General features: G+C 39.0%; 12 protein-coding genes across 12 annotated transcripts; 5 read left to right on the top strand and 7 right to left on the bottom strand.

Annotated features, from left to right (window-relative positions):
• Position 1: 1 nt before the first annotated feature.
• PMT5 (putative dolichyl-phosphate-mannose--protein mannosyltransferase) lies at positions 2 to 3,848 on the bottom strand (the record flags this gene model as incomplete). Its single annotated transcript, XM_043195013.1, has 3 exons — positions 2 to 2,126; positions 2,289 to 2,300; positions 2,422 to 3,848. 3 exons carry the CDS (start codon positions 3,846 to 3,848, stop codon positions 2 to 4), a joined length of 3,564 nt encoding a protein of 1,187 aa, XP_043050210.1.
• Positions 3,849 to 4,046: 198 nt separating this feature from the next.
• KQ657_004338 (uncharacterized protein) lies at positions 4,047 to 5,747 on the bottom strand (the record flags this gene model as incomplete). Its single annotated transcript, XM_043195012.1, has 1 exon — positions 4,047 to 5,747. One exon carries the CDS (start codon positions 5,745 to 5,747, stop codon positions 4,047 to 4,049), a length of 1,701 nt encoding a protein of 566 aa, XP_043050209.1.
• Positions 5,748 to 7,225: 1,478 nt separating this feature from the next.
• RPS27A (40S ribosomal protein eS27) lies at positions 7,226 to 7,474 on the top strand (the record flags this gene model as incomplete). The annotated part of the gene is made up of 1 exon (XM_043195011.1): positions 7,226 to 7,474. One exon carries the CDS (start codon positions 7,226 to 7,228, stop codon positions 7,472 to 7,474), a length of 249 nt encoding a protein of 82 aa, XP_043050208.1.
• A 323-nt stretch (positions 7,475 to 7,797) lies between these two features.
• Positions 7,798 to 10,074, bottom strand: RSM22 (mitochondrial 37S ribosomal protein RSM22; the record flags this gene model as incomplete). The annotated part of the gene is made up of 1 exon (XM_043195010.1): positions 7,798 to 10,074. The coding sequence occupies one exon, from the start codon at positions 10,072 to 10,074 to the stop codon at positions 7,798 to 7,800; it is 2,277 nt and encodes a 758-aa protein (XP_043050207.1).
• A 229-nt stretch (positions 10,075 to 10,303) lies between these two features.
• On the top strand, positions 10,304 to 11,047 carry KQ657_004335 (uncharacterized protein; the record flags this gene model as incomplete). Its single annotated transcript, XM_043195009.1, has 1 exon — positions 10,304 to 11,047. The coding sequence occupies one exon, from the start codon at positions 10,304 to 10,306 to the stop codon at positions 11,045 to 11,047; it is 744 nt and encodes a 247-aa protein (XP_043050206.1).
• A 530-nt stretch (positions 11,048 to 11,577) lies between these two features.
• KQ657_004334 (uncharacterized protein) lies at positions 11,578 to 12,393 on the top strand (the record flags this gene model as incomplete). Its single annotated transcript, XM_043195008.1, has 1 exon — positions 11,578 to 12,393. The coding sequence occupies one exon, from the start codon at positions 11,578 to 11,580 to the stop codon at positions 12,391 to 12,393; it is 816 nt and encodes a 271-aa protein (XP_043050205.1).
• A 63-nt stretch (positions 12,394 to 12,456) lies between these two features.
• MTM1 (Mtm1p) lies at positions 12,457 to 13,158 on the bottom strand (the record flags this gene model as incomplete). The annotated part of the gene is made up of 1 exon (XM_043195007.1): positions 12,457 to 13,158. The coding sequence occupies one exon, from the start codon at positions 13,156 to 13,158 to the stop codon at positions 12,457 to 12,459; it is 702 nt and encodes a 233-aa protein (XP_043050204.1).
• An 859-nt stretch (positions 13,159 to 14,017) lies between these two features.
• KOG1 (ubiquitin-binding TORC1 subunit) lies at positions 14,018 to 18,310 on the bottom strand (the record flags this gene model as incomplete). Its single annotated transcript, XM_043195006.1, has 1 exon — positions 14,018 to 18,310. One exon carries the CDS (start codon positions 18,308 to 18,310, stop codon positions 14,018 to 14,020), a length of 4,293 nt encoding a protein of 1,430 aa, XP_043050203.1.
• A 245-nt stretch (positions 18,311 to 18,555) lies between these two features.
• On the bottom strand, positions 18,556 to 19,281 carry CDG1 (Cdg1p; the record flags this gene model as incomplete). The annotated part of the gene is made up of 1 exon (XM_043195005.1): positions 18,556 to 19,281. One exon carries the CDS (start codon positions 19,279 to 19,281, stop codon positions 18,556 to 18,558), a length of 726 nt encoding a protein of 241 aa, XP_043050202.1.
• A 1,045-nt stretch (positions 19,282 to 20,326) lies between these two features.
• SSU1 (TDT family transporter) lies at positions 20,327 to 21,628 on the top strand (the record flags this gene model as incomplete). The annotated part of the gene is made up of 1 exon (XM_043195004.1): positions 20,327 to 21,628. One exon carries the CDS (start codon positions 20,327 to 20,329, stop codon positions 21,626 to 21,628), a length of 1,302 nt encoding a protein of 433 aa, XP_043050201.1.
• Positions 21,629 to 21,949: 321 nt separating this feature from the next.
• KQ657_004329 (uncharacterized protein) lies at positions 21,950 to 23,836 on the top strand (the record flags this gene model as incomplete). Its single annotated transcript, XM_043195003.1, has 1 exon — positions 21,950 to 23,836. One exon carries the CDS (start codon positions 21,950 to 21,952, stop codon positions 23,834 to 23,836), a length of 1,887 nt encoding a protein of 628 aa, XP_043050200.1.
• A 14-nt stretch (positions 23,837 to 23,850) lies between these two features.
• Positions 23,851 to 26,013, bottom strand: PRP39 (Prp39p; the record flags this gene model as incomplete). The annotated part of the gene is made up of 1 exon (XM_043195002.1): positions 23,851 to 26,013. The coding sequence occupies one exon, from the start codon at positions 26,011 to 26,013 to the stop codon at positions 23,851 to 23,853; it is 2,163 nt and encodes a 720-aa protein (XP_043050199.1).
• Positions 26,014 to 26,150: the final 137 nt, after the last annotated feature.

Here is a 26,150-nt window from a genome sequence, read left to right as displayed (position 1 = left end):
GTTAATCTAGTTTGGTATAAGACATACAACTCATATCCCAAGTTGAATACCATTGTCTTTGAAGACATCCATGGACAGTCCATTCCAGTCCATAAATGATAGGAAAAAACTGAACAAAGCAGTACATGGCACCTGCAGAGATGGAGATCATCATCATATAACCAATGGATTGGTTTCCAGCCATACGATACTCAATATATTGTGCAACCAACAATATGCCGAAATATACACTAGGCAAATAATGATGAAGGAACAACTGTCTTTCCATGTTGAAATATGGGATATAATGCATCAACCAACCTAATAAAAATCTCAATGAACAATCATAAAAATTTTGTTTATGGTTAGGATAAGTGGTGATTAAAAATGGGTTCAAGGCATTGAAAAAATACCAAGTTTGTTTGAAAAGAACAACCAATATCACCACAAGTGAAACATAATAAATGGCCATATTCCCTAATAAATACACTGAACTTCCTGTTTCATCTGTTAAGACATTTTCTGTATCTGTACGGAAATAATTCACTCCTCTAATGAGGAATGGCCATGTAGCAGGTTCAGAAGCATAGTTATGCTTTTCAGTTAAGGATTTATTCAATTGGAACATTGCCTTATGAATATAATACACTTTAGACCAAAGTGATACCTTTCCGAAATCAACTCGATCATGATTATCCACATCATTGTCTAATAGAGGATGAGAATTGAACTCAACGGTCCATAAAGTATTGTCTAAAGTTGGCTCATTAATACAAACGATTTCCCTTTGACCAAACCCCCAACTGGGTAATTTAGTATCATGAGACATCAAAATACATTTGGTACCCTGATGAATCAATTGGAAAATCGATTCTGTTGCTCTAACTTTAATTTTAGGTAGATTATTCTTACTATGACTTTCAGTGTCAAGGATTTTAACCTTCCATTCATAGTTGATATCTCCCAAGATTTCTCGAGTACCATTGCAACTAACTTCATTGGCATATTCGTGTTCCAGAACTGGGGGTCTAACATCATTGACATGTAAATATTTCCCTGTAGACTTATGGTATAAACGAATGATATCACCGTCTTTAACATATCTTAAATAGCCATGTAGTTTCTCCAATGGTTGTTGGTTTTTAGTTTCAATGATCCATTCGTTCTCAGGATCATCTGCAAACGTGTACCCGGTAACTTGTTGTTCGTGGCTGCCTGATTCATAGGTGAAGTTATGTGAATGGAGATATACTTGCAATGGACGGTGTTTCAAGGTAATTGTACTACCAAAAGCCACTTCCACAGGCACATTTTTCAAGATATCTGAATCATTGAAAGTAGATTGAATCTTTGCGGGTAAATATCCTATGCCTACACCCGAATAAGGCAATGCTGATAAACTGGTGATGAACACTCCCAAGAATATCGTCAAGGGAATCAACACAAGAGCCACAAGTCTACCAAACGAATGCATAATCAATTGAAGATTAGTTACTTGTAGATCGCCCAAATACTGCCATAATTTGATCAATGTTAAAGTCGTAGCCCACACCAACGTAAACACACCAACAAACTTAATCGAGACAGCACATCCAAGACCCACACCAGTTAAGATCAACAACAGACACCACTTGGATGTGAATGGTTTGGTTACGTCCACCTTGATGGTCCCCAATACAGCGATGGAAATGGCTAAGATCATGGGAGAATCCAAAAAGATAAATCTTGATTGAGTAACCAAGGAGTTTTCAATGAGGACCAAGGTGGCACCAAAGAAGGCAACCATGGGACGACACAACGAAGCTCTAAGCGTGATGTAAGCTATCAATACTGTCAATACACCACATACACCACTAAAGAGTCTCAAGGGAACATAAGGAACGTTTTCAGTGTAGGGGTTACCTATTTTGCTAAAGTCGAAATCACCAGTGTACCCAAAGGCCAATGCGATCCAATAGTAGAGCAACTTCCCTAAAGGTGGATGAACGTCAACAAAGAAATCGCCAGTTATATATTCGTTGACAAAGGTACCGAAATGGACTTCGTCAAACACAACGTGGGAGGGCCAGGGGATATTGTAAAGCCTAATGATCACTCCCAACGTTAAGAGAAGTGATAGGTTCAAACGATCTCGTTTATCAAGTTTACTTTTGATGGATATATTAGTATGGTCGAGTTCTGTCAGGAAATACGGCATGTGTTTTCCCAACTTGTAGCCTGACTCCAATGAGTTAGTTGGTTGAGTCATTTCATGGAGGAGGCGGTGAGAAGAGAAGAAGAAGCAGAGGAAGAGGAAGACGGTGGGGTACGCTTTAAGTGCACTCAACCAAACTGCGCGAAACAAACGCATTCATTTGTTGAGAATAGTAGTGGGCCGTAACAGAGGACTCAACAGAACGTAACAGAGATCTCAGTAGTAGAGTGGTTCATGCCTTCTATTACCCCATATACACTCTAAACAGGCCATTACGTTCATCCAATGTTTCAATGACATACTCCAAACAATCTTCCGGATATCCATTCATCCAACCCAACGTAGTACTAACCTGTACATGCTTCAACTTTGGTAATCTGCCTTCATCCAAAGCCACAGCCAAATCAACAGGTTCAATTCTGTTGTATGTACCTAAAGTACCACTAGACCCTAACCTCAAGTTCTTTAAAGGACGCTGATAAGGTAAATATTTAAGATTATGCTCATCAAAGAACGACAGCAGTATGTAATCAACATTAACCTCCAAAGTGATCAAGTTGGGACAATACAAGAACACACTGTCTCCCGCATTGGATATTGACATTGGGTATTGAATCCGGAGACTGGTTAAATTCTTACCTATTTTCAGTAGCACATCAACAAAACCAATATCACGTAACGAAGAGCAATGGGACAATTCCAACTCACATATAGTGGAGGGGAATCGAGTTTGGATTATAAATTCATCAGATATCCCTCCAGATATATGAAGAAATGATAATCTGGGAGGCCATTCAAAATCATATTCTTCATCTTCATTTGATGATTGGATAGAACACCGAGGTAGTGACAAATGTGTCAACTCATGATGATTCTTTATAGCTTTGAACAACTCAAACAAGTTCATGGCTTCAGAAACTAATCGTAGATCCAATACTTTCAATCGAGGACAATTCTTCAACGAAACCAATGGACCCAATCCAAAACTGGTTTGAGGGGCAACAAATTTCCTGAGACTCTTACCTGATCTTTTAAGTAGCTTGGATATAGAGGCATTCTTCCCTCCATGATTGATATTGGTTAGATCAAGTGTTTGAATATATCCGCCCAACGATTTGTTACGGGTAATCACTTCAGTGAACGAGTTGAAATTATTGGGATACAACCATGGGTGCCCATATATGATTTGTGCAACTATACCATAAATGGCTTTATTCAATATCATATATTTGCTAGTCAAATGGCCCTGATAATGTAGGATTTCAAAGATTTGTTTCATCACTTCAATGGGTAACTTCATCATATTATGTCGGTCGTCGTCATCTTCTTCTGCTTCATGGTCACCCACTTCGTCATAATCATCTTGTTGTTGTTGTAGTCGTGATGCTTCATATTCCTTATTGCCTTTGTCTAGATAGCATCGCACTAGATCAACCTTTTGAAACTGACTCTGGGGCCATACATATGATCTGACCTTGTGCTTTATGCTGTCTCCTTCTTCTATGCTGCTATCTTGTCTTGTAAGAACATGGACCGTTCTTATATTAAGCTTGGATCGTAGTTGTTCATCTTGATTACTATCATTTGCTTGTCGTGGTTCCGTACCTTCACCAGAACTGTATACATATCGTTTGTAAGGTGCCTTCACCTTCTTAGCACGGAACTTGTTGGCCATCAGTCAGCACAACAAGTATATATAATATATATATATATATATACGCTATGGACCTATGTTAAGGAGCTATACCAGTACACTATTGGATGTAATTGGATGTAAAGCCCCACTGCTTATCGATGTAATAAAGGGCAAAATTAATAATTGTTGTGGTGTCACACGACTTTTGAGTGAACCGTTGATCCACAGTTATTATCGTCAGTCTTTGAACGCTAATCGAACATGTTCTGAACGTCTCTCAGACTGACGACTGAACTCTTCATCATGATCATGCTCACGATGATATCGTTTGGTTAAGTTCTCAATAGGAAGTCTTCTGGTTTTAACTTGGTGTATTCTGTTGGTGGATGATAGCCTGAATTTCTTTATACCTTGAAACTCTTTATCAGTTTCAGTGCTGTTGCTGAACTTACTCCTCACTCGCCGTGATTCGCAAAAGCCGAACAAGGGAAGCATTATAAAGACCCGGAAGAGTGCACGGGGAATGAAACACATGATAGAAACATATACCCGAAGTATGTTCCAAGGTAAGACTATGAAGATCATGAATAAAGGATAAGTGAATTTCCATATCAATCTCATACAAAATCTATGGATCTTGAAGATTGTATCAATCGGAGATATTGATTTGGTTATAATATGATGATAGAAATACTCAACTATCACTCTTTTTATCAACATTGTGAACATTGTATAGGTTGCAAGTTTTTGATGGTAATAATTGTTAACGTGTGGCTTCACTTCAATGAAAACATGTTTTAAAACTCCATAGGGATCATTTAAAAACTTCAGCATCGTAATTTGATGCATACATGAATTAATGAAGAATAATAATATTTCAGTAAGTCGTTCATCTTTTGAAAGAACGTAACTATCAGATGAAACATCGGACATTTGAAAATCCTTTATAGATACACGGTTTGTATTTCTTGTTATCAAACGTTCAATACTTGAGGTTAATGGAAGTCCATGCAATGAGTACATTCTCTGACTTGGTTTGGGATCATCATCTTCTTCTTCATCTTCTTCTTCATCATCATCATCATCATCATCATCATCATCATCATCATCATGAGCAGTTGGAGTGTTATGGTCATAATCATGAAGTTTATTTCCTGACGACCAAGGTTCAAACATTAGATCAATGGGGGTTGTTCCATTTGATGGTGATTCTCCATTTGACATTCCTTCAAACACTGTATCGTCATCTGTAAGGTAAGAATCACGTTTATCTCTTATTGCTGGCGACGTCATAAGAGAACTGAATGGGAATAATGGCACTGATACAAGTTCTTCATCCAAATTTGAACCTTGATGATCATCATATACTGAATTTGGAGTTGCAAGATCAAAGGAATCTTTTTTTTCCAAAAGTCGAGTCATATTGGTGTTGATATTTTGTAACAATTCTGTAAATTCAGGAGATGTAGGAGTTGAAGTAATTAATGGAGTTGAAGTAATTAATGGAGTTGAACGTTGGTTTTCAAGAATGGTAGCCATTTCCTGTTTCAAATCAAGATAATGTGATTCTATTTGATTCAAACGAGAATCATCAGGTAATTGTTGCAATTGTTGTGGCTGCAATTGTTGTGGCTGCAATTGTTGTTGTTGTTGAGGTTTATCCGCTTTCAAAGGTTTAGCAACAGATTTAACCCATTGGCTCAGTATCCATATACCAGACATACGTAAAGACCCAATGATCAAATACAATAAGGGGAAGGTTACGTTTCCAAGTGCACCATCAGTTTCAGAAGAAGCACGATATATCATATGAGTAGCAATAACCACAAGTAATACCCCACCAAGAGTGGATAACATACAAATAGATGGACCCAATGCAAGCCATAAACTTTTCATTAAGGACCTTCTTTTGCAATTACATTCTTGTTGGTGGTGCATTGTGCCATGAGTGTGACAGGTACCGCTGACGTTAAGCCAATTCCATGGCCATACCGCCAAAAGATCTAGAAGCCAATTGAGTAAGATAACGACGGCAAGGTTTGTTAGGACCGACATGGAGAAGCTGTTGTAGCGGAAATGGTGTTGGAGGAGAGGTTGGCGGATACTTTCAAAAGAAAGGGGAAGTATGATGATCGACTTGGTTGTGTATTTATGGGTCGCAACAAGGGAGATCATCATTGGAACGGAAGTCTTTGTTGATGGTTATGACCTGTAGTATATATATGTGTTGTGACCTGTAGTATATATATATGTTGTGACCTGTAATATATATACATATATGTTGTGACTTGTAACAATATATAGATACTGCTGTATATATCAACGTATATATATCCAACACTTCCTAATACTATGTATGTGTATTATGATTGTATGTATATATTTTTGTATGTTCGGCTCGATCCTTGCTTGGTACTGGGCGTGGCCTGAATAGGGCCAATAACTGTTTATATATAATAACTTAATACCATCTGGGTATACGTGTAATGCACATATTTATTAAGCACGGTTGTCTATACACAACAATAGACAGATCTTAGATAAGTCACTAACCAGAGGACCTTGATTCACGTATTATTGCTACTGTAGTGAGGCTGAACCAAAAGCACATGCAACTGAACATCTATCTATCTCATTGTCTATCTATCACACTGTATACCTAACACTATATGACTACAGCACTATGTAACTATGAAGGCATATTTAATTATATAGTGGTCAATATAATAAACCAATGCTGTCTGTTAATATAATAGGATAACCGATAACCGATGCTTGGCTTGGACCATAACCATTGCTTAAGGTGTGTCTTATCTGCTGTTTATGTTCTTCCCTTATAGTCCTTATTTTGATCCCCACATACGCGATCTGTGTCACTGGTATACAGGTACAGAGTTTGGGTGCAAAAAAAAACAGTGTCACGTGCGAAACAAAGGAACAAAATCATCAACAGTTATGAAACGGCGCACGACTGAAAATTGCTACTACAGCCAAAAAAAACCTTTAGTCCTTATATGCAGTATTTTTCAGTTACCACTTTTAGAAGCATACGACTACTGCCCTACCCACTGCATCATCGATGTAACAACCCGTTCTAGGTCACTCGAAAACACAGACACAGCTCTAAAGATTTCTTCATAACCTTCTTCGGGAATTCTATAGTCTTCCTTTCCACTCCATTACCTGCTTTTCAATGACTGCTACTGCCTTAAACGTGAGCCATCATGGATTATACTCTCCGCGCTACCAATCACTGTCATTTTGTGGCATGTTCTGTGCACTTCCTCAATCTTCGCACTGATTCTTTCCTCTTGTGAGGAGTAATGAAAAATTTTTCACTTCTACTACTTTAAAAGAAAGACTTCCACTTGTTAGTACATCCTTTAGATTTGATCCAAAAGTTTCATTAGTTCAAGATGGTTTTAGTTCAAGATTTGTTGCACCCAAGCCCAGCATCCGAAGCTCAAAAGCACAAGAAGAAGACTTTGGTCCAAGCTCCAAGATCCTACTTTATGGATGTCAAGTGTCAAGGATGTTTGAACATCACCACTGTTTTCTCCCATGCTCAAACTGCTGTTGCTTGTGAAAACTGTTCCACTGTGTTGTGTACTCCTACTGGTGGTAAGGCCAAGTTGACCGAAGGTTCTTCTTTCAGAAGAAAGTGAGGTAACAACTACCGATAGAGATTTGATCACATGACATCCATTGAATCATTGATTAAATATATTCAATTACTGAAAGAATGAATGTTCAAAGCAAATATACCTTTCCTCCTCCTGGTATCCTTTTCTGGGTACTGTCTCCTTTTGTATTATAGACTATGGAATTCATCTACCTTTGCTATGCAATTTAATTAGGTTCCAATGTTGTTATATAGCTGGAAATAAATAATCAAAATACGTTATAAAATTCATGTAGTCTATTATTAATATACTCTTGATTACTATTTACAAGTTTTCATATATATATAATTATATGTACCCTTATTTCACATACCTTCATATTGTGTCACATCAACGTCTAACTTCATCTTTCTTCCCTTTTGTCTGTACTTCTTGGACAGTTCCAATTGAGTGGCATATTCATCTGCAATCTCAAATACAGACTTCTCAAAGATCTCAGGATTGGCACTGATAACCTTCTTCATCTTTCTCTTTCTTTCTTCCTTCATAAAAACCTTCTTTTCGGTCTTTGCAAGAGTTTCCAACTTTTCTTTATTCTTCTCACTCAAAGTGTTCTTCACTATAACGCTCTTCTTCCCCAAAGCCCATAAATCCCCTCGTTCGGCTTTGCGAGCATCATGGTACGCTTGCTTCCCAAGTGATTTGGGGACTGTCCATGTCTCAATCTTCCCCGAGGGGGCACACATTGGTAACTTGACATTATTCTTTATTTTATCCGGGTTCTGAATGATTCTAGGCCAATTATTAGGGTCATTCAAGTCTAATTTAGCAGTCTCGGAGTTATATGACCGTTGGTGTTCAATCTTAGCTAATGTATCAGAATCATTCAACGATCTTTGAGCAATTAAATATGAGAATGACCCATTTTCAGTATTCTTGCTTCCTGGTCTTCCGCTTCCCTCATATGCCTTCAGTTGCTTCTTGGTCATTTTATCTAAACCTCTACCATCTTCAGCACTTTTATCCCATTTGGTTGATAAAAGCTTACCTCTCTTCAATTCCATAGTATACTTGGGTCTTTCTACCACTTTGGAAAACGAACAGAAGCTTAACCGGTGCTTATGTGACGGGATTTTGTAATATTTGGGGTCTCCTAGTTGTAATGGACATTTTCCATGATGAGGACAGGGAGATATAATTGATAGATGATAGTCAATACCTTTCAACGAGGATTCTTCTTCTGTCATAACTTCAAATTTATCATCATCTTCAAATTCAAGTTTAATTTCTGCTTCTGTAGCTTTACCAAACTTTTCATCCAATTCTTTGGCCAATTTCTCTCCAGATTCAATGTTGTCTTCCAATTCTTTGAGTAATTGTTCTTCATATTTTATGTCTTGGTCAGTAATTAACTCATCTTCTTTTCTTAGTTTCTGAGGCTTATAATTGGACCCTTTGATATATGGTCTAGGAATCTTCCCAATTTCAGTATCATACTTCTCTGGTCTAATCATGATTTGCCTAGCTCGGGCAATGGTTTCAAATCCAACATAGTTCCCACGTTCAACCAAAACAATGTGTCCACCAGGTTGTAATAAACGGAGAACCATATTGATGTTCGTGTCAACATCAGATGGAAAGTTAAATTCTCTTGTAAGAAGTGCTTGGTTCACAATAATCAAATCATATTTTTTCTGTGATGGAATAGAATCACGAAGTCTTGACTTAATCTTAATTTTGGAAACATCTACAGGTCCATAAGAGTCATGGGTTTCACGTCTTTCGTCTTGTTGTTCCGCAGATTCTTCAGCTTCAGTTTGTGTAGGTTGTTGCACACTCGAAACTTGTTCACATTCTTGTCGTGAAAGTAATATCTTAGCTGTTTTCTTCATCTCGTAATTCTTTCTTCCCACAACATAAATGTCTTTCACTTCAGGATTCCAATCCTCTGTGGCATCCATTATTTCATTCAAAGCAATCATTCCAGTACCTGGTCCGTATCCAATATCTAATACTCTATTCGGTTTGAAGTTATCCTTCCCAACTCTTTTCTGTAAATCTAACAATACATGATGAACATGACTATAGTTTTGAAGAAATAAGCCAGCTAGATAAGCATCCGCATCAATTTTGTTTTCCGGCGCCTTTTGAATTTGATCCTTTCCAAGTGACTCATAAATGCTTGCAACTCTTTCCCGTAATCTCGCAGGGATGTGAAGACTCAAGATGTTCTCATTGATTGTTTTGGCTATTTCATAGGGAAGAGTACTGACTTTTCTATCGACTCGTCCTTTTATAGTTGCATCATCGAGTCTTGCCTCTTGAGAAGTAGTACCTTTAACAAAGGAACCATCTGCATTTCTGAATTCAGATACTTGTTCTGCTTCTTTGATAACAACTCCTGACTCATCCTCATTTAGAAGGTTCTCTCTATCCAATATATCACTTCTTACAAGTTGACCAAACTGTTCGCCATGTCTTCTGATATCAAAGGGGAGAGAGGATTTATTATGCGATGCCTTGAATTGAAAGGTTTCTGAATCGAACTTGAGGTCTTGAGCCTGCGATGAAGTCAAACGATAAAACGTTTGGCGTAAGCCATCATTATTGGAATACCTCCTTATCCGTATTAGTCTTAACATATTTCAGTATAGACGAATATAATTTATCGTAGGTATCTCTAAGTTAGTTCAAGTCATCGAGGTATAGGCTGCTTTCCTGCGCTGCCATGAGACGACATTTATATTGATGATAGTTTGCGACATAATGTCGCCAATTATCAGCACTCAATGCACATTTTCAACTAGCCAATTAGAAAAGCATAGTCGAAGTTATTGGGACCAGCTCCAACAAACAAACATCTATTTCTTAATGCTTGGCTTGAGATCTGTCCGTTATATCAGTCCCGTTGTGGCCGGCTCCATAGTGTATGGCATGCAATCACCTGTTTATAACGATGCACCCAAACGTAACTTCTATGAGGACGACAATGAAGTTGTGCCAGTTCCTGGTACTACAGTGCCAGCAGCAGGTAGTGAGATTGAAATGCTTGGACCCAACAAATTGATTAATGGTATTTCTGTGAGAACTTCCAGTGGATTGGAGAGCATTTTCAAAAGCATTAGAGCCAATATTTCTGCATGGTATCAATCATCACAACAAGTAGTTGATGAGCAACTTAACAACTATTATACTACTGAAAGAAACGTCACAAATACTGTTAGTGGATGGCACGATAACTCAGAGGATCTTTTACCCAACTCAATATATGTAATGATTGGTACTTTGACAGGTAACATTGCTGCTCGCCAAAGAGGACCATTGGCTAAACTTACGTTCCCCATTATATTTGGACTTGTGTCGTTCAAGTTCTTCCTTCCCAAAACATTCAGTAACACCACAGGTTGGTTCCAGCAATTGGAGAGGGCCAAACTCCCTGAACTTGCTCATCAACAAGACTTAGCCATGGCTAAAGCCGATGCAGCCATCACCGGTTTGGAACAATCTGCCGAGGCCAGTAACAAGTATGTTAAGGATACCGTTGTATCGCTTAGAAAGTCGATTGCTGATATCACGGGGTTGAACATTGATGAAGAAGTTTCTAAGAAGAAGTAGAGACAATGTTTAGTGTAAATAGTATGAGTATATATCTATCCATATAAAAATGTCGTGATAAGTCGCACTTGACAACAACATATATAAACATACGACGACATATATTCACTTTATTACTGCTACTTCTACTACTGTGCCTTTTACTACTTTTACTACTGTAACTTTTACTACTGTGCTACCGCTACATAGTACATTGGTATATGCACGCATATTGAATAACCGTGAGTGTTCTCTATATTTTTGGAGTGTACTTTATCAATAATTTGCACCCATATTTTTGCAGCATGTTTAGAGACATGCTATCAACAACCTCTGGTATCCAGTATACGCCCTCGGGAGAGTCCCAAATACCCTTGTCAAGTATAAACCCCAGTCATGATTATCGTACACGAACATCGTACACTCCACAACCGTGTAACGGGCGAGGGGCCTCGGTTAAGCGGGCGCTAACTAAACCCTTTGCAAATACTGGCGCTACAACCAATCTACTGTCGCATACATTACAAGGGACTCTTGGGAGAATCATTAGGATGGAAGCAAGATTATCACAGAGTTATGGTGATTTTGGTGTGGAGATCAATCAATGGAATAAAGTACTTTGTCAGAGTCAGAACTCAGATATGGTCACCAAGATGGTGGCGTTAATGCAAACCAATGAAGAAATACATACGCTGCTAGCAGAGGAGATAGAAAAGCTCAAGAACTCCTTTGGGAACATCTATGAACGAGAGAAGAAGCTTATGGATAAGATTGCTCAAAGCAAGAAGAATTTGGCACATTTTGAAGACCTAACCAAGAGGATTGGTAGAAATGCTGCAAAGACCAATTTGGCTTATGAAAGCTTGGAGGAAGATGCAGAAAACATCAGGGTATTGGAGAACCAACTAGCGGTTTCATTATCAACAGATTTAAAGGATGCAATTTTAAGTTATTTGCTTCGACTTCTGGTGACTTCTTCTCAATTGCATAGTATAGTCAATGAGTATCAGAGCTCTTTATTGGAGGGGTATAGTAGCAATATGATTATTAGCAGCAGGTTAGCTCAAGAAAATACTTCTGCTGGGAACCATCCTCAGTCTACTATACAAGAATCGCCAGCTGGAAAGTTCAAGTCCGATACTGAAGGGTTCAAAACTCCGACGGAATACTCCGAGAGAGAAGAGTTGATTCGAGGAAGTAAGCAATTGGATACCGTGTTATTGCCAACCCCCACTTCTGGATTCAGTGGTGATAATGGAGTGGTGCTTCGTAACGCTGAGGTGCCATCCACAAACAAAGGCGCCACTCGTGGTCAAAGAATATTATCCACATTTGCACTGTACCAACCACGGGAAACATGGGGATAAGAGAAGGAAGGTATCCTACTATAATATTATTGATTTAACCATATTAATATTATGTACAAGGTTCTATTGATCGTTCTTAAAAAGCTTCTTTCCCACTTCATACGAAGATACCATGATAGCACAAGCTGGTGCTATTTTGAGCACTCTTGGTCCAATCCCAGCATATAATGCACTTATTCCCTCCGTCTTGTAGATGTTATAGAGGGACAAGAACATCGAGGGTTGCTTTTTTGCCAGCGATTCTACGTCTGTTGCAATTTGAAGACGTGTTTTCCCTACATCAAATGGATGGGTACCTATTGCTCCTAATGTACCAGCTAACGAACCTGAAAGGAAACTGGTGGCGAAGATTCTCCAATCATCACCACTTTCAGTGTTTTGATGACTGAAATCAGCTTTAAAAAGTTTCCCAATTTGAACTTTGGATGTTTCATAACACGACCAATATATCCCTGAAAACGGTACATCTCTCCATAACGTGATCTGTAATCCTTTGAACAAGGTTCCTAAACCTTTGGCTCTGGTTGTGGCGTACATTTCTTGTAGCAAGTCACGAACTACATGATCACCACCACCATTTTTGGCACCTGCTGGGATAGATTGCAACCTTGTTTTGATCAACTCAAACGGGGAGATCACTGTTGCAGCTATAGTACGAGATAGACATCCACAAAGAAGAGGGTTCAAAGGGTGATTGGGGATAAATGAGTGGTCTCTAATGTATTCATACCCTGTGAAATAAATAACGTTGGCAGGAATAGACATTAATAATGTTATGGAAAGCCCCCGCCAAAGCGTACGGATACCTTCATTCTTCAGAATGCGTAGTAGCCCTTGGTAGGTGGATGTTATCTTAGTACAATCTGGTGACGTCCCACAGTAAGATTTGTTGATCCAAAACGGTTCATTGGGGCTATGTTGTGTTGTCAGCAAGGGGTGACTTTGCTGGAATGCGGTCCTACCTGCTGATGCTGATGATGATGGCGGTGATACCATTGATGGATTGCAACAATCTTTGGTCAAGACTTCTTGCTGTTGAATTCTGACTCTAACAACATCAAATGGTGTAACAACAAGAGACGTGAGAAGTGATCCCAGGCAAGCACTTAGCATACTTTGAACCACAGTTATTTGTGGTGGAGCGAGCTCCAGATCCAAGTTAACTCGATGAAGATCATTTACGAGCTCATCGCCCTCGATTCCGGCCGCTAGCTCTGACGAAAGCAGCATCAATACGGAAACAAAACGAAAAAGCAGGTGCTGTGGTGGCAAAAAAGAGCTACTTATATATGTATATAATATAGAGTTTGGGAGTATGGTGGTTTTTGTTGGTATATGAATTTTCATTCGGCTTTATAACGCCGATCGCGGTGACACGAATTACACAAAGAAAAGCAAAGACTAAGTTGAGTTGACAGGTCTAAGTCAGACATATTGTTGGGTATGGCTTATACGTCTGGTGTAACATGTGTCTATAGGTTGAATTAGTGTTGGGATGGATCGCATGTTGCTGTTGGGGTGTAGAATATATCTAGGTTGGTGTAGCATATATTTGGAGCAGTATACATCTGGTGTTGGGGTGTAGTATACATCCAAAGTGGTGTAGCATCTATCTATAACTAGTCTAATACTCAAATGCATTCTCTGTGCACGTGTAGATGTTAATATGGCCATCCTGATTATAATTGGTAGCCACCATCATTCTATGAGGATGATACGCTGTGTTGTGGAGATAACCCGAAGTACGACTACCCAAATATGACGTATCATGAGGTTGTTTCAAAGTCGAGATCAAGTCTCCTGACGTAGTCCATATGTTAGTTTGTTTGGAGCCAGTGACTACGATAGGAGCATGCTCATGAACATCAATACACCGTAAGGACTTCTCTGGACTTATATCAAAAGATGACACTGCTTCTGATTGTCTAATGTCCCAAATATTGACCAATCCAGTTGAGGAGCCACTTACCAACTCTCTATACCCTCCACGTTGCATGTGGACGTTTTGGATAGCACCACCAGCTCTTGTTGAGGGCTGCTGTTGCTGTTGTTGGAATTTGGTGCTATTCCAAGTTCTAACCATTGACTCTCTGGAGTCCAATCGTCTATCATAAACTCTTACGCTTCCGTCTTCAAAGCCCGCAACAAAGATATTGCCTGCTACCTGGTCCGAAGTGATAGACGTGATGGAAGACGTTGATCTGGCCGGAATATCCACCAAACACATTTCTCTCAAGGCATCCCATACTCTGATGATCTTGACATCACCACTTACCAAAAGGGACCCTCTTGATTGTTGCCATTCGGAAATCAACCCTGAACTCTTGGAGGTAAGCAACAAATCCGTCAATGCTCTCCAAGAAGCTATTAATTCCACTGGTCTATCTTCATATTCTTTGGACATGTGGAAATTACGATACACCTTAATGACTCCATCGGAAGACCCCAACATCAACAAGGCGGAATCATCTTCATTGACTAGTTTCATATCGGTGATCTTCGTACCAAAGGGGTTGGTATTGGAGAACTTCTTGATGGTTTCATTCTTTTCCCAATCCCAAACAGTGACGTTATCCTTCTCGTCACTGGCAATAAGAACCTTTTCAAATTGGGCAAACCTCAATAGTTTGGGTTGAACTTTGTTATCAAGCACCGTGATCAGTTTATTCCAATTTCCTTGTATGGCTAGATTCTTTTGAGGTTGGGTTTCTTGAATAATGGCTTCATTTCTATTCCGTCTCCAGAGTCGTTTGGCATATTCAATTGAGCCTGGTTCGTCGATTTCATTCTTGGACATTTGCGGTTCTTGAAAGTATTCACAACTATATTTAAAAAAGCCTGATTCATTTGCAAGGTCAGGTTTCTTCTTTAAGTCTCTAGGTTGAAATCTGGGAGTTAAAGGTTTATATTCTGCTCCATAATTGGTGACCACAGGACCACTGTTTAATATCCGAGTTAAGTTGTTTAAATCGTTTTCATCATTAATATGGAAACTTTTAACTAGTTTGGAAAACGACATGGTCTTTAACTTGCCTATTATAGACTCTTGATCTTGGTGATGGCTGCTGCTGTTCATTCCATTCATTGAATAGGATCGCGACGTTGTCGTCAACGAAGACCCATTGATGGTTAATTTGTTTTGCTTATGTTGAATCATTGATCCACTGGACACTTGTCTCTTGCTGTTATGATTGTTGGCTGTTGACGCTAATTGTTTGTTGACCACGGGTCGATTTGGTTTGAACCCCAGCTCAATGTCAATGGTGGATTTGCTAAGTAAATAGTCTTGCATTTCACATACAAGAGGTCCAAGCTCACTTTCATTCAATTTGACCATGACTGAGTCAATCAATGTTTCAGCCAATTGTTTCACTTCCAAATACGGGTCTTCTGAAAGAATGAGTAAAGATTTCCAAATGGAGCTGAAGATGGAACCATAGGCAGGAGATTTCTTTCTGAATTCATTCAAATAGTTGGCTTCGTCAATCAACACAATCTCTTCTTCTAATTGATTGAATGCAACAACAAGAAAAAACTTATGATAGATGGTGATGAATCGGTTGATGAAATAAACCACTTCCTTTCTAACCATTGAAGACCCATCTCCAATTAATCCTAATATGGCACTGGCTAATTTCAAATCTTGTTGTTTCAAAGCATCTTTCCTTAAATCTGCCGTTATGTTAGCCTGTTGTTGAACATTGACAGCCACCACTTCATCATCATTCAAGAAATTGGTCAAGGCTAATATGATCGAGGTTCTAACCTCCGGAATGGGGTCATTGACTAATCCAAGTAATTTATTAAGATATCCATCTTTGTAAATGACCCATTTCCCATCAGGATACTTGTTCCAAAGCTGAGAGAGTAATAAGCAACACCATTGTCTTAAAAGAGGGTTTTCACTGGTCTGAATGAACTTAAGACAATTACTTATAATTTCGATGGAGAAACATAGCCGTTGGCCATTCTTAAAGTCCTTTATAAATAACGTCAAGATAAAGGCACTCATGGCCTTATGATCATCATTGATTATATTATTAGTTGTCGATCCATTGCCTGGAGTTCCATTGGCTGACACTGTGTTCAAAATGAAATAAAAATAGTTGTATCCTTTGTCTTTACACAATTCCTGTTGTGTATTACGATAATCTATAGCCATTATTCTGGCCCAAATGAAGATCAATACTGGCTTGAGTTCTTGTGCTGGACTTTGTAAGAGCTTGAGAACATAGGGAAAGATACCAATGGAAAGTGAAAGGTAAACTGCCCATGGACCAAGATCAAGAAACTTTGAAAGTAATATCAATGCTCTTAATCTGTGAACTTGTGATAATAACACTTGCAACACAATAGGAAGTTGTTCTGGAGGTTGTTTTGTTGAGGGACCCGCATGCTTCAACCATATTTCAAATGCTGTTAATTGTTGTTCAAAGAATGTTGAATGTTGGTAGTTACTAAACGTTCCTGGTTGTTGTTGTTGTATTGGAGTTGTAGCAGTTGTTGATGTTGCTGATGCATTTGAATTTGATGATGATATTTTATTTTTGTCATCGGACAACTTTCCATTTAATTGTGGAGTTGGAGGGACTACCAGCACCTTTGATGAAGGTGTAGTCGTTTCTGGAGTTAAGTTCTTGATCAATTGAGACAACACTTGATCTATTGCCAAGTCCCAAGAGTCCCACATGGGATGGTAACGAACACTTTCAGGTAACGGAGGATCACTCATGGGATTACAACTTAGATGAGGCATGATTCTCTTGGCTAATAGGAAGTTTCGAAATAAGGCAGCAACCATCAAGTCTTGTCTAAAGAGTCTTTTAAATATTGGACGAGATAAACAAGTCCATGCAATGGTATCAGTTATGGCTGTAAAGATCCAATTCAATTCCCCTAGCGGGGTCTTTCTTTCTGTTAATTTACCTGGGATGATCACGTTACCGACGGAGTTTCTAGGTAGAAGGGAGTAGTAATTAGAGCGGAGTGGAGATTGCATAATGAACCATCTTACACTGATATCAATGGGACAAGTTAAACAACAGGTGAACAAATCAGCAGGAAGATCTGGCAGCATAGGAAGCAATTCATTGCTTCTACAGGCAGCCAATTGAATACAATCCAAATAAGCAGATGTAGGAGATTGGGCACTTTCATCATGTTTACCGTCATTATCATCATCAATTCTCTTTTGTACAAACTTCTTGAAGTTATGAACAATGTTTCCAGCACTATTGCAATCATATACAAAGATCACGGGAGCTCCCAACCAGGTTTGAAGATCATAAAGGGAGATAGGAATGTACTGGGTATATCCTCGGTTAAAGACCCATATCTCTCCAGAACTAGTAGGTTGAGGTACACCATGGCCGTTATAATGAAAGAGTATTCGTTCCTCTTTAGCATTCCTTCGTAAGGTATTGCAGAACCGTTTGATATCTTCAACACAGGGATCAAGAGATTGCTTATACTTTGTTCTTAAAGAGAGTGTTTCGTATTGGTTCTGGAGATTCTTCCCCATGGCTTCTAGTGCCTTCTTTGTGTCGGTGAAGATTGAAGGATCAACCCAAGCTTCGAACTTAGCACAAGGGTACGTTTTCATAACGTCCGGTGGATCGACACCAATGTTTAAGCATATCACTAGTAGGGCACTCACGGTCTTTTGTCGTTCTCTCATGACTTTCCAATCGGTTATGGGCTGGAAATTTTTATACAAGGCTCGACCAAACTTCAGCTCTTCAGGTATCGGATTCCCATTGGTGTTGTGTCTTTTATCATCGAAATAAATGTAGAAGGTGTTGGCAAGTAAGCTCAAAAAGTTTTCGGAGTTATAGTCCTCATCAAATCCATGCCGCATATTATCATTGAGCGGCTTTAGTGGTCTAGGACCATAATACACCTGGTTTCTTGATGCCATCTTATTGTGTACGGTCCCTTGGAACCAGTAAAGATACTGGATTTAGCCAACTGTAAGCATGATCAATTAACGGACTAATACTGGGCACTTTTTTCAATATTATATGCAGGATTGTGGGTATGGAGATAACCCAGAAGATATGTATATGCAATGAATAATGTATGCGCATGTATATGTATGTAAATGTAAGTGAATTATTGTGAATATGTACACTATAATGTTTCATATTTATTGATTATTATACTTTAACAAGTTGATGCATTCTTTGTTCCAACAACTTTGCCTTGTAAAGCATAATATTTAGACATATTAACGTGATGTTTCTTCCCAGTTTCGAATTCATACATGCAGCATCCATGTAAAGCAGCATACGGTGGAGTATATAAATGTAATGATATGGATATCTGATCATCTAATTCATTCTTAATCCGATGAAGTCCAATGCTATCATTGATATACCCAACATCATTTCTGTCAAGTACAGTTTCTTTCTTCAGCACCAATGGTTGACCTTCTTCTCCAGGAAGATCATAAAGACATTCTCTTAATTTCCCCTTGATAACTTTCATACAACAATGAGCTTGTGCGTGATCGTGAATAGCACTTCCTTTGCCTGGTGACCAGACTAAAATCAATAAATTGGCATTATGATTAATATTGACCACCAAATTTCTGGAGTATCCTCTAGTAAGATCAGCTAATGCATATTTGCCCCATTCGCTTTCATCGCTATGGTACTGCTCCATCATTTTTATAATAACATCAGCATCTATTTCTTCAGATGTAAGTCCCCTGTCACTCCCTAACACCAGTTTCAACCGGGATACCAATAATCCAAATTGATTTGTGGGGTCCTGTTCTTCTTCTATGGAGAATGTAATATCTTCAAATAATTGTGGATCCCAAGTCCCCAGTCTATTCTTGCAGTCTTCGCTGTAACAAGAGGGGGTAGTTTGATTAACAGTTAACATTTTGTAGAGACGAGTTGAGTTTGAGCGGCGGTTAAATCTTTCTTGTGTTCACCAATCAATAGTAATGGTTCTTAGCTGTGGCTTTATAAAATATTATGAGATTATAATTTTTGTAAATTAATTGCAGAAACAAGAGGGATTAAGTTGTTTAAGTAGTAAATTTTTAAACTATAAACTAAATGCAAACTTACTTAACATTATCAGACGGATCTTAATATTAATCGCACATACCTACCGTTTTGGAAATATCCCTATTTCAGAAGGAGCGGGGCCGCTCCTAATTGGCCCGCTCTCATAAGGCCCGCTTTCTATTTTAAGGGCCGCTCCTTATTTTATGGCCCGATACTCATGCACGGTAACCACACACTCCTTGACTCAGTCGGATTCCGTGTCACTTTTGGAATGTGTACAATGTCACATTTTCAGTGAATAAGGGTATAGGTTGTTTCATCTATAAGCCTCAAAAAATTCATGAGTAATAATGCGTGTCCTGTAGGAGGTTTTGGAGAGCGGGACTTTAAGGTCCGCTGTAATTCCGTTTAGGAAATTGTGGCAAAATGCCACATAAGTTTCACAGTGGTAGGTACACGGAGAGCGTTCCCGACGCGGGCTTATAACCCTTTCCACGTCAGCTTCATTGTCACATGTCCAAGAAGAGTCACTCCAGCGGGAATTAAATGCATCCCAATAGGAAACTGTGGAGCCGTATGGCACTAATTTTTTTCTTTGGTAAGTACACTAATGGAGCTTTGCAGGGAATTAACTCCCGATCTTAACTCGGGTTCCCAGAAGAGTCATCGGAGCGGCCGCCACAGGTCATCCTTTATTTCAGCCATGGGGGGTATTTATAAAGACATCTTGCAGCTACCTCTTTCAACTTTTGGTTCTTTGAATTTAGAAATACTTATGAATCGCTTGAAATCAACTTATAGGACAATTTCATTATAATCCTCTTTGTTTTCTGCACAATTATTCCATTAATTGTTAACCTTTTCACCTCATTATGGTAGAACGCCACAGTACTGAGTCAGAACTTGAATACGAAATGTCAACGTTAGGTACCCCAGGAATATATGAAAGATTAATGGAAGTCATAGACCAGAGGTTGGTCAAAGGATTTCACCCCGCATTCTTTGTCCCCATCATGGGAACAGGGATTGCTAGTTGCATCCTTTACAGATTCCCATATCCCGCCGAATGGCTCAAAGTTTGCGGAGTAATCATGTTTGGGTTTGCTGTGTTCTTCTTTCTCACTTCAATGTTCTTCTTTACTTGGTCATGTCTAAAATATAAGGGCTATTGGTCTAAATTCAATTCTGATACAGCTATTGCTCCTTTCATGGGATGTTTGGCTATGGGATACACCACCTTAGTCAATTTTTTATATTTCTTAACCTTGAAACGTTGGATAATAGGAATATATGTTCTTTGGTGGATTGCTGTGTTGATGTCATTATACTGTGCAATTGTGGTGTTCTACTTTGCATTAATTGCAAAGAAACATGGGAATCAAAATGAACTTGACCCTCGGAACTTGCATTCAGTACTTTTATTGCCAATAGTTACATTGACTGTGGTTGCATCATCAGGAGGATTATTCCTACAGGATTTGCCCACGCTTAACTTGAAGATTACTACCATGTTCTTCATTTATATTCTTTGGAGCAATGCTATAGCATTGGCTACAATAATTCTTGCCGTGTACTTCTGGAAACTTTTGGTGTATAAAGTTCCACCAACCAATATGGTATTCACGTCATTTCTTCCTATTGGTGTATTGGGCCAGGGGGCTTTCGCTATATTATTATTTGGTAAGAATGCAGCCACTTTGGTAGCGGACCATACAGATACACTCATCACTTCTGATCACATTCGATTCTTAAATGAAGTCGGCATTAAAGGACTCCAAATCTCAGGAAATGATTTAGGAGCCATTCTTGCATCTATATTTGTGTTTATCACTTCTTTCATTGCATTACTACTTATATCATTTGGATACTTTTGCACAGTCATAGCAATCATATCATGTTTATCCAAAATCAGACCATTTACCAAGAACTATAACCGGAAGTTTGCTTATCATCCTCATGATACTCATAAGTTGAGGGGTCTTATCGGATTTAACCGGTCATTTTGGGCCATGACTTTCCCCTTAGGCACTATGTCCCTATCCAACACTGAGTTATCGGTGTTGTTTGGCGATTGCAACGCTTTCAAGGTTGTGGGTGCAATGTATGGAACTTCTCTTATCGTCATTGTATTGGTTTGCATTGGAGGGGTGGTGCACACTGGGATCAAAGATATGACGAGTATCATTAGCCCCCCTCAAGAGAATTCAAAAGTATAGAAGCACAAGCAAGTATATTTATTTATTCATAGAATTATCATAGATACAAAAGTCATAGGAAATGTCGTACAACAACACACCTCTTATTATTATCAACACTTGTAGATTTGACACCTAACAGGTAAGCACACATTAGTGGCGTACACAGAGGAGCCTCGCTTTGCGTTAGTGTCGCGAATCGTTTGGCTTAATCCAAACACCAAACTTTAATTACAGATAGCGCGGATCTACACTTATCGATAAACCACCACCGCGACCACAATTAACTGCGACCAAACTCTTACATCCAAGTGACACACACACACACTCATACCGACATCGATGAGTTTGGCGGTGTATTTCCCGAGCGACGGTCGAGAGTTGGAACAAGATTACAGAGCGTTTGAGAGCCGACTAAACAGCACTCGCAAGAGAACAATTGTTTTCTTCGATGAGTCGATCACCGGGTATCTCGTGTATAAAGGGAACCGGGCCCGCAGTACAACCGTGGATATAGAAGTTAATGTGATCCCTAAAGATATTCTAGAGAACGAAGGGGTTCAGAATTCCTTCTTGGAAGACGTCGCTTCAAAGGACACAGCCTTTGGAACTTTTGAAACGTTTTCCACAAAGGTCACTGCTTCCGATGTTATCTTCAATAAAGAAACCGAAGATAATACAGTGGTTATAGTGTGGAAGGTAACATTACCATTGGTCTATCCTAAAAGGCGTTTGCACAACCCTAAGTTCGTCATTTCATGTTACTACGGTCCATTCGATGAAGTTCCCAAGTCGCACGAGTCAAGTCCTTGTATCGCGCCCGATGTTGGTGCTCACGAAGTCCATCTTAAAGACTTCGCTCCAGCAGATGGAAATTTGTTATCTGAGCTTTCAGTTCCCTTCCACCACAATTCATTGACTCTTTTACAGAATAACATCTTAGAGGAACGGAAAATATCAAACAGCTCATCCAACGAGTCATTGAATACTTTCAAATTGGAGGACCATCATAGGATAACTTGTCGAGCTACGACCAATATCGATATATGTACGCCCTTGGTGATCCGACTTAAATCAACAAAGCCAGCAGGTAGAAACGAGTGCTTGTTGGCCACATTGTCGATCGACATTTCGGAGAGTTTGGTTAAGCTAATGAAAGAATGGGATGAAGATTATTTGTTTGAGATTGAATCAGTTAACGTATGTTTTAACTCTGGTGCAATGGCAAGTTTGGATTCTATACAATTCCCTGTTAAGTTGGAGTCGTCTGAATCCATCAGTTTGACTTATAGATTGGTATGTGATGACCATTTAAACACAGAGAACGGAACCGACCGAAGCTCGATTAAACCAGTGAACTTTAAAGTCGCCGTGAAAGTGTTAAGACGCGACCAGAGCTTCACTCCTTTGACCAATGCGATTACTACAAATTGGACTCCAAGTTTAGATTTTGGTGTGATTGCTCCTCCTACAAATAACTCCCTTAAAACTTCAATATCGAGTCAAGCGTACTCCCAAATCCAAACTCCGATCCTGTCTAACGTCGTCATGACTCCACACATAGGCTCGTCATCCAATTTGTCAAAGTTAAGTGTCAAGAAGATCTTTCCTTCTTCCAGCGGTGGCGCCAATGGGTTCAGCCGACTGCCATTACAGTCATTCCAGGCTCAGAAGAAATTGAATCGATCGCTAATAACTCCTCTAAACTCATCACCAATTACGGTTAATCTAGCCACTAATGCCAGCTCGGCCTTATCTGGTTTGAAATTGATCTTCGAAGGCAGATTCAACATGAAATTGGGCGAGGTCACCAAATGGAAGGTTAAGGCGATGAATAACTCGTTAAACAGAATGAGCCTTTCGTTGATTATGCAGAATCCAATCAATTTTAATCCAGTTTATGTCAACCCAGGGTTGCAATTTAACAATAACAACTTCCTGTCTTCCAATTTACTATCCAGTACCAAAGCTACGGGTGATATTTTAATCTACAACAAGCTCGACTTGCAATCGCAATACAGTTCACTCAAGCAACAACAAAATGGAGTGATAGTTCTCAACAACGATATCCGAATAGGACCATTGGACCCAAACTCAGTATTTGAAACGGAGTTAACATTAATTGGTATTTCAAAAGGTATATACAATCTCACGGGCCTAAAAGTGTTCGAAATCAATAGCGGAGACGGTTTGGATTTTGGAAAGTTGGTGGAAGTGTTTGTTGTATAGCATTCAATAGACTTTTATATATTTAAATATTTGGGGTATTCTATTGCTTGGTTGGCCTTTTCAACGTTCCGGAACATTGGTGTTTCTGGTGGTACCAATTTTTCTGTATTATTACCATCACCAATGTCGACCAATGAAATGTGTTTTCCGTCGAAAATTAAGGAATTAACAACGTTAGGACTCTTATCTACCATGATTCCTGGGTTACCAATATTCAGCTTATACAACCTCTTCAATTCCTCCTCTTTACTGAGTCTCACTGGCGGTCTTTTACTCGAAACAATATCATCGACCAAATAATTGTTCTCGCTAAATCTCAAGAATGCGTCCGTGTTAATAGACAACGAATTATCAACGTCGTTCCAATGTCGCACAACAGTGTCGTCGATTTGACCTACTGCCAACACGGCGTCGTAATTTGAAGTGTAGATATCATAAACCAAATCGGTCAATGCGTCGACTGAAGATTTGGGAAGGTTTGTTTTAGTCTTTATAAACTTTATTATGCTTCTCAAGTTGTTAATGTTGAACTTGATGATTCCCTCGTGTTCGACCATGAACTTCCAGAATTTGGTCGAACCTTTGAGTGCATCTTCTTCGTGATATTTGTTGTAGAAGCTCCTAATTGCTTTATAGCTTTCAGGGCCCTGAGATTTGAGTAGTAGGTGCAAATGCTTAGAAACTATAATGCAAATGGAGCTAGCATTGAGTACCTTGGAAAGCGTATTCACATATCCATAATCAAATTTTGAATTCTTTTTTAAACTTGAATCGACTAGTTTGATCTCTTGTTTCTTGTTGTACGAGTCCACCTTGTCGAAGAAGTCAATAATTATGATCAGGGTTATCAGGCAGAGATCAACTGAAGACATATGGTTTTCCCATAAATCTATCAAGTACCCAACAAATGCCAAATACGGCTTCTTCAAGTAGCGTGAAAAGGTTGAACCATCAAGATTCTTTATCCATTCGAAGCAATATTCATTCGCCAAAGAAAAGCCCCCCGTACTAGAAAGATACTTGATATAGAGACTCCTCAACTCTGTTTCTTCTAAAGGTATGAACAGAGTGCTTGCCCTGTTGAAGATGGATGTCAATTTGATATCTTTTGCTTTTTCATCGACTTCATACTTATTAATAAATGCAATGTACTTGAGCCACAAGTTTTCGTTGTAGCAATTGGGAATAAGACTTCGTTCAAAAATACTACTTACAAAGTCAAATGACACAGGTGTGGGGGACTCTTTGTGAAGAAGTATGATTGCATCGAGGTATTCTATCCATTTTGAAGTTTCCTGTGCAATTACTTCTATTTCAGTAGGTATGAAGAATTGACGAGTGATTTGAGATTCAAATGGCCACACTGCAGTAACCCATTTCTGAGTTTCTTGAAATAAAGATTCATAATGGGAGTCAACTATAGTTTTTTTCTCTTCATTAGTTAATTGTTCCACACTGGTTACGCCGTAGGTCGAAAAATGAGGTGCGAAAATATTCAGGTCGAAGGATTTCTCTAAATCGAACTGTTTGATAAACTCTGTAAAATGCATGTAATACCGTGAATATTCATATAACGGTATACGAACCACTTGTTTGTAGTATGCTAAAGCTTCTTGAGATTGAAGTTGAAGTTTAAGTTCAAACTGAATGATCTTATCCCATAAAGTGTCGGCGTTGAAATGCCATCCAACTGCGGAAACTGCTCGTGGGAATTCCGACCGAAGTAGTTCTAATTTTTGGTCGACTATCGTTGGTGTCGCACAATTTTCGTAGTCATCAATTAAAATATCGAGGTAGTCGTTCCAAAGAGCTAGCGACCCAGGAACCAGGTCCACAGCGTTCTTAAGTACCGCGATCGATTTGGATTTGTCGTTATGTAGTTTGTATTCGATAACCAGCCATTTCTGCCAATATGATTCAGCACATGGAAATCGGGCAAGGAACTCGCTATATGTATTGTGGATAAACTGTTTGAACTGGCTATTAATTGCATCAGTGTTACTTTTGTCGTACAATTGGGCAACTGTATCATCGATTAGACGGAAAAGCTGGTCCCATCCACTGATGGCCATTGGATTCTCATTAATTTGAAGCTTTAAACGCTCATGCGGTATATTAGCATTGAGCTCGTTCTTATTGGATAACCTTACAAGATCTATAGGTCTGAACGAGTTCATCTTGAATGGATCTTGACAGTGTAGTTAGAAGTACAACGAAAATGAAGAAGTTTCAAAGTAAATTTCAATCATCGCGCAATCAATTTGTAGAACTAGAATTACGAAATAGGTATCAATATTAATATTAAATACCAGAC

Source organism: Scheffersomyces spartinae (assembly GCF_019049425.1).
Source record: "Scheffersomyces spartinae strain ARV_011 chromosome Unknown scaffold_6, whole genome shotgun sequence".
In the NCBI taxonomy this organism is placed as follows: Eukaryota; Fungi; Ascomycota; class Pichiomycetes; order Serinales; family Debaryomycetaceae; genus Lizanozyma; species Lizanozyma spartinae.
The sequence above is the reverse complement of the archived record's forward strand: the minus strand, read 5'-3'. Positions and strand labels throughout refer to the sequence as shown.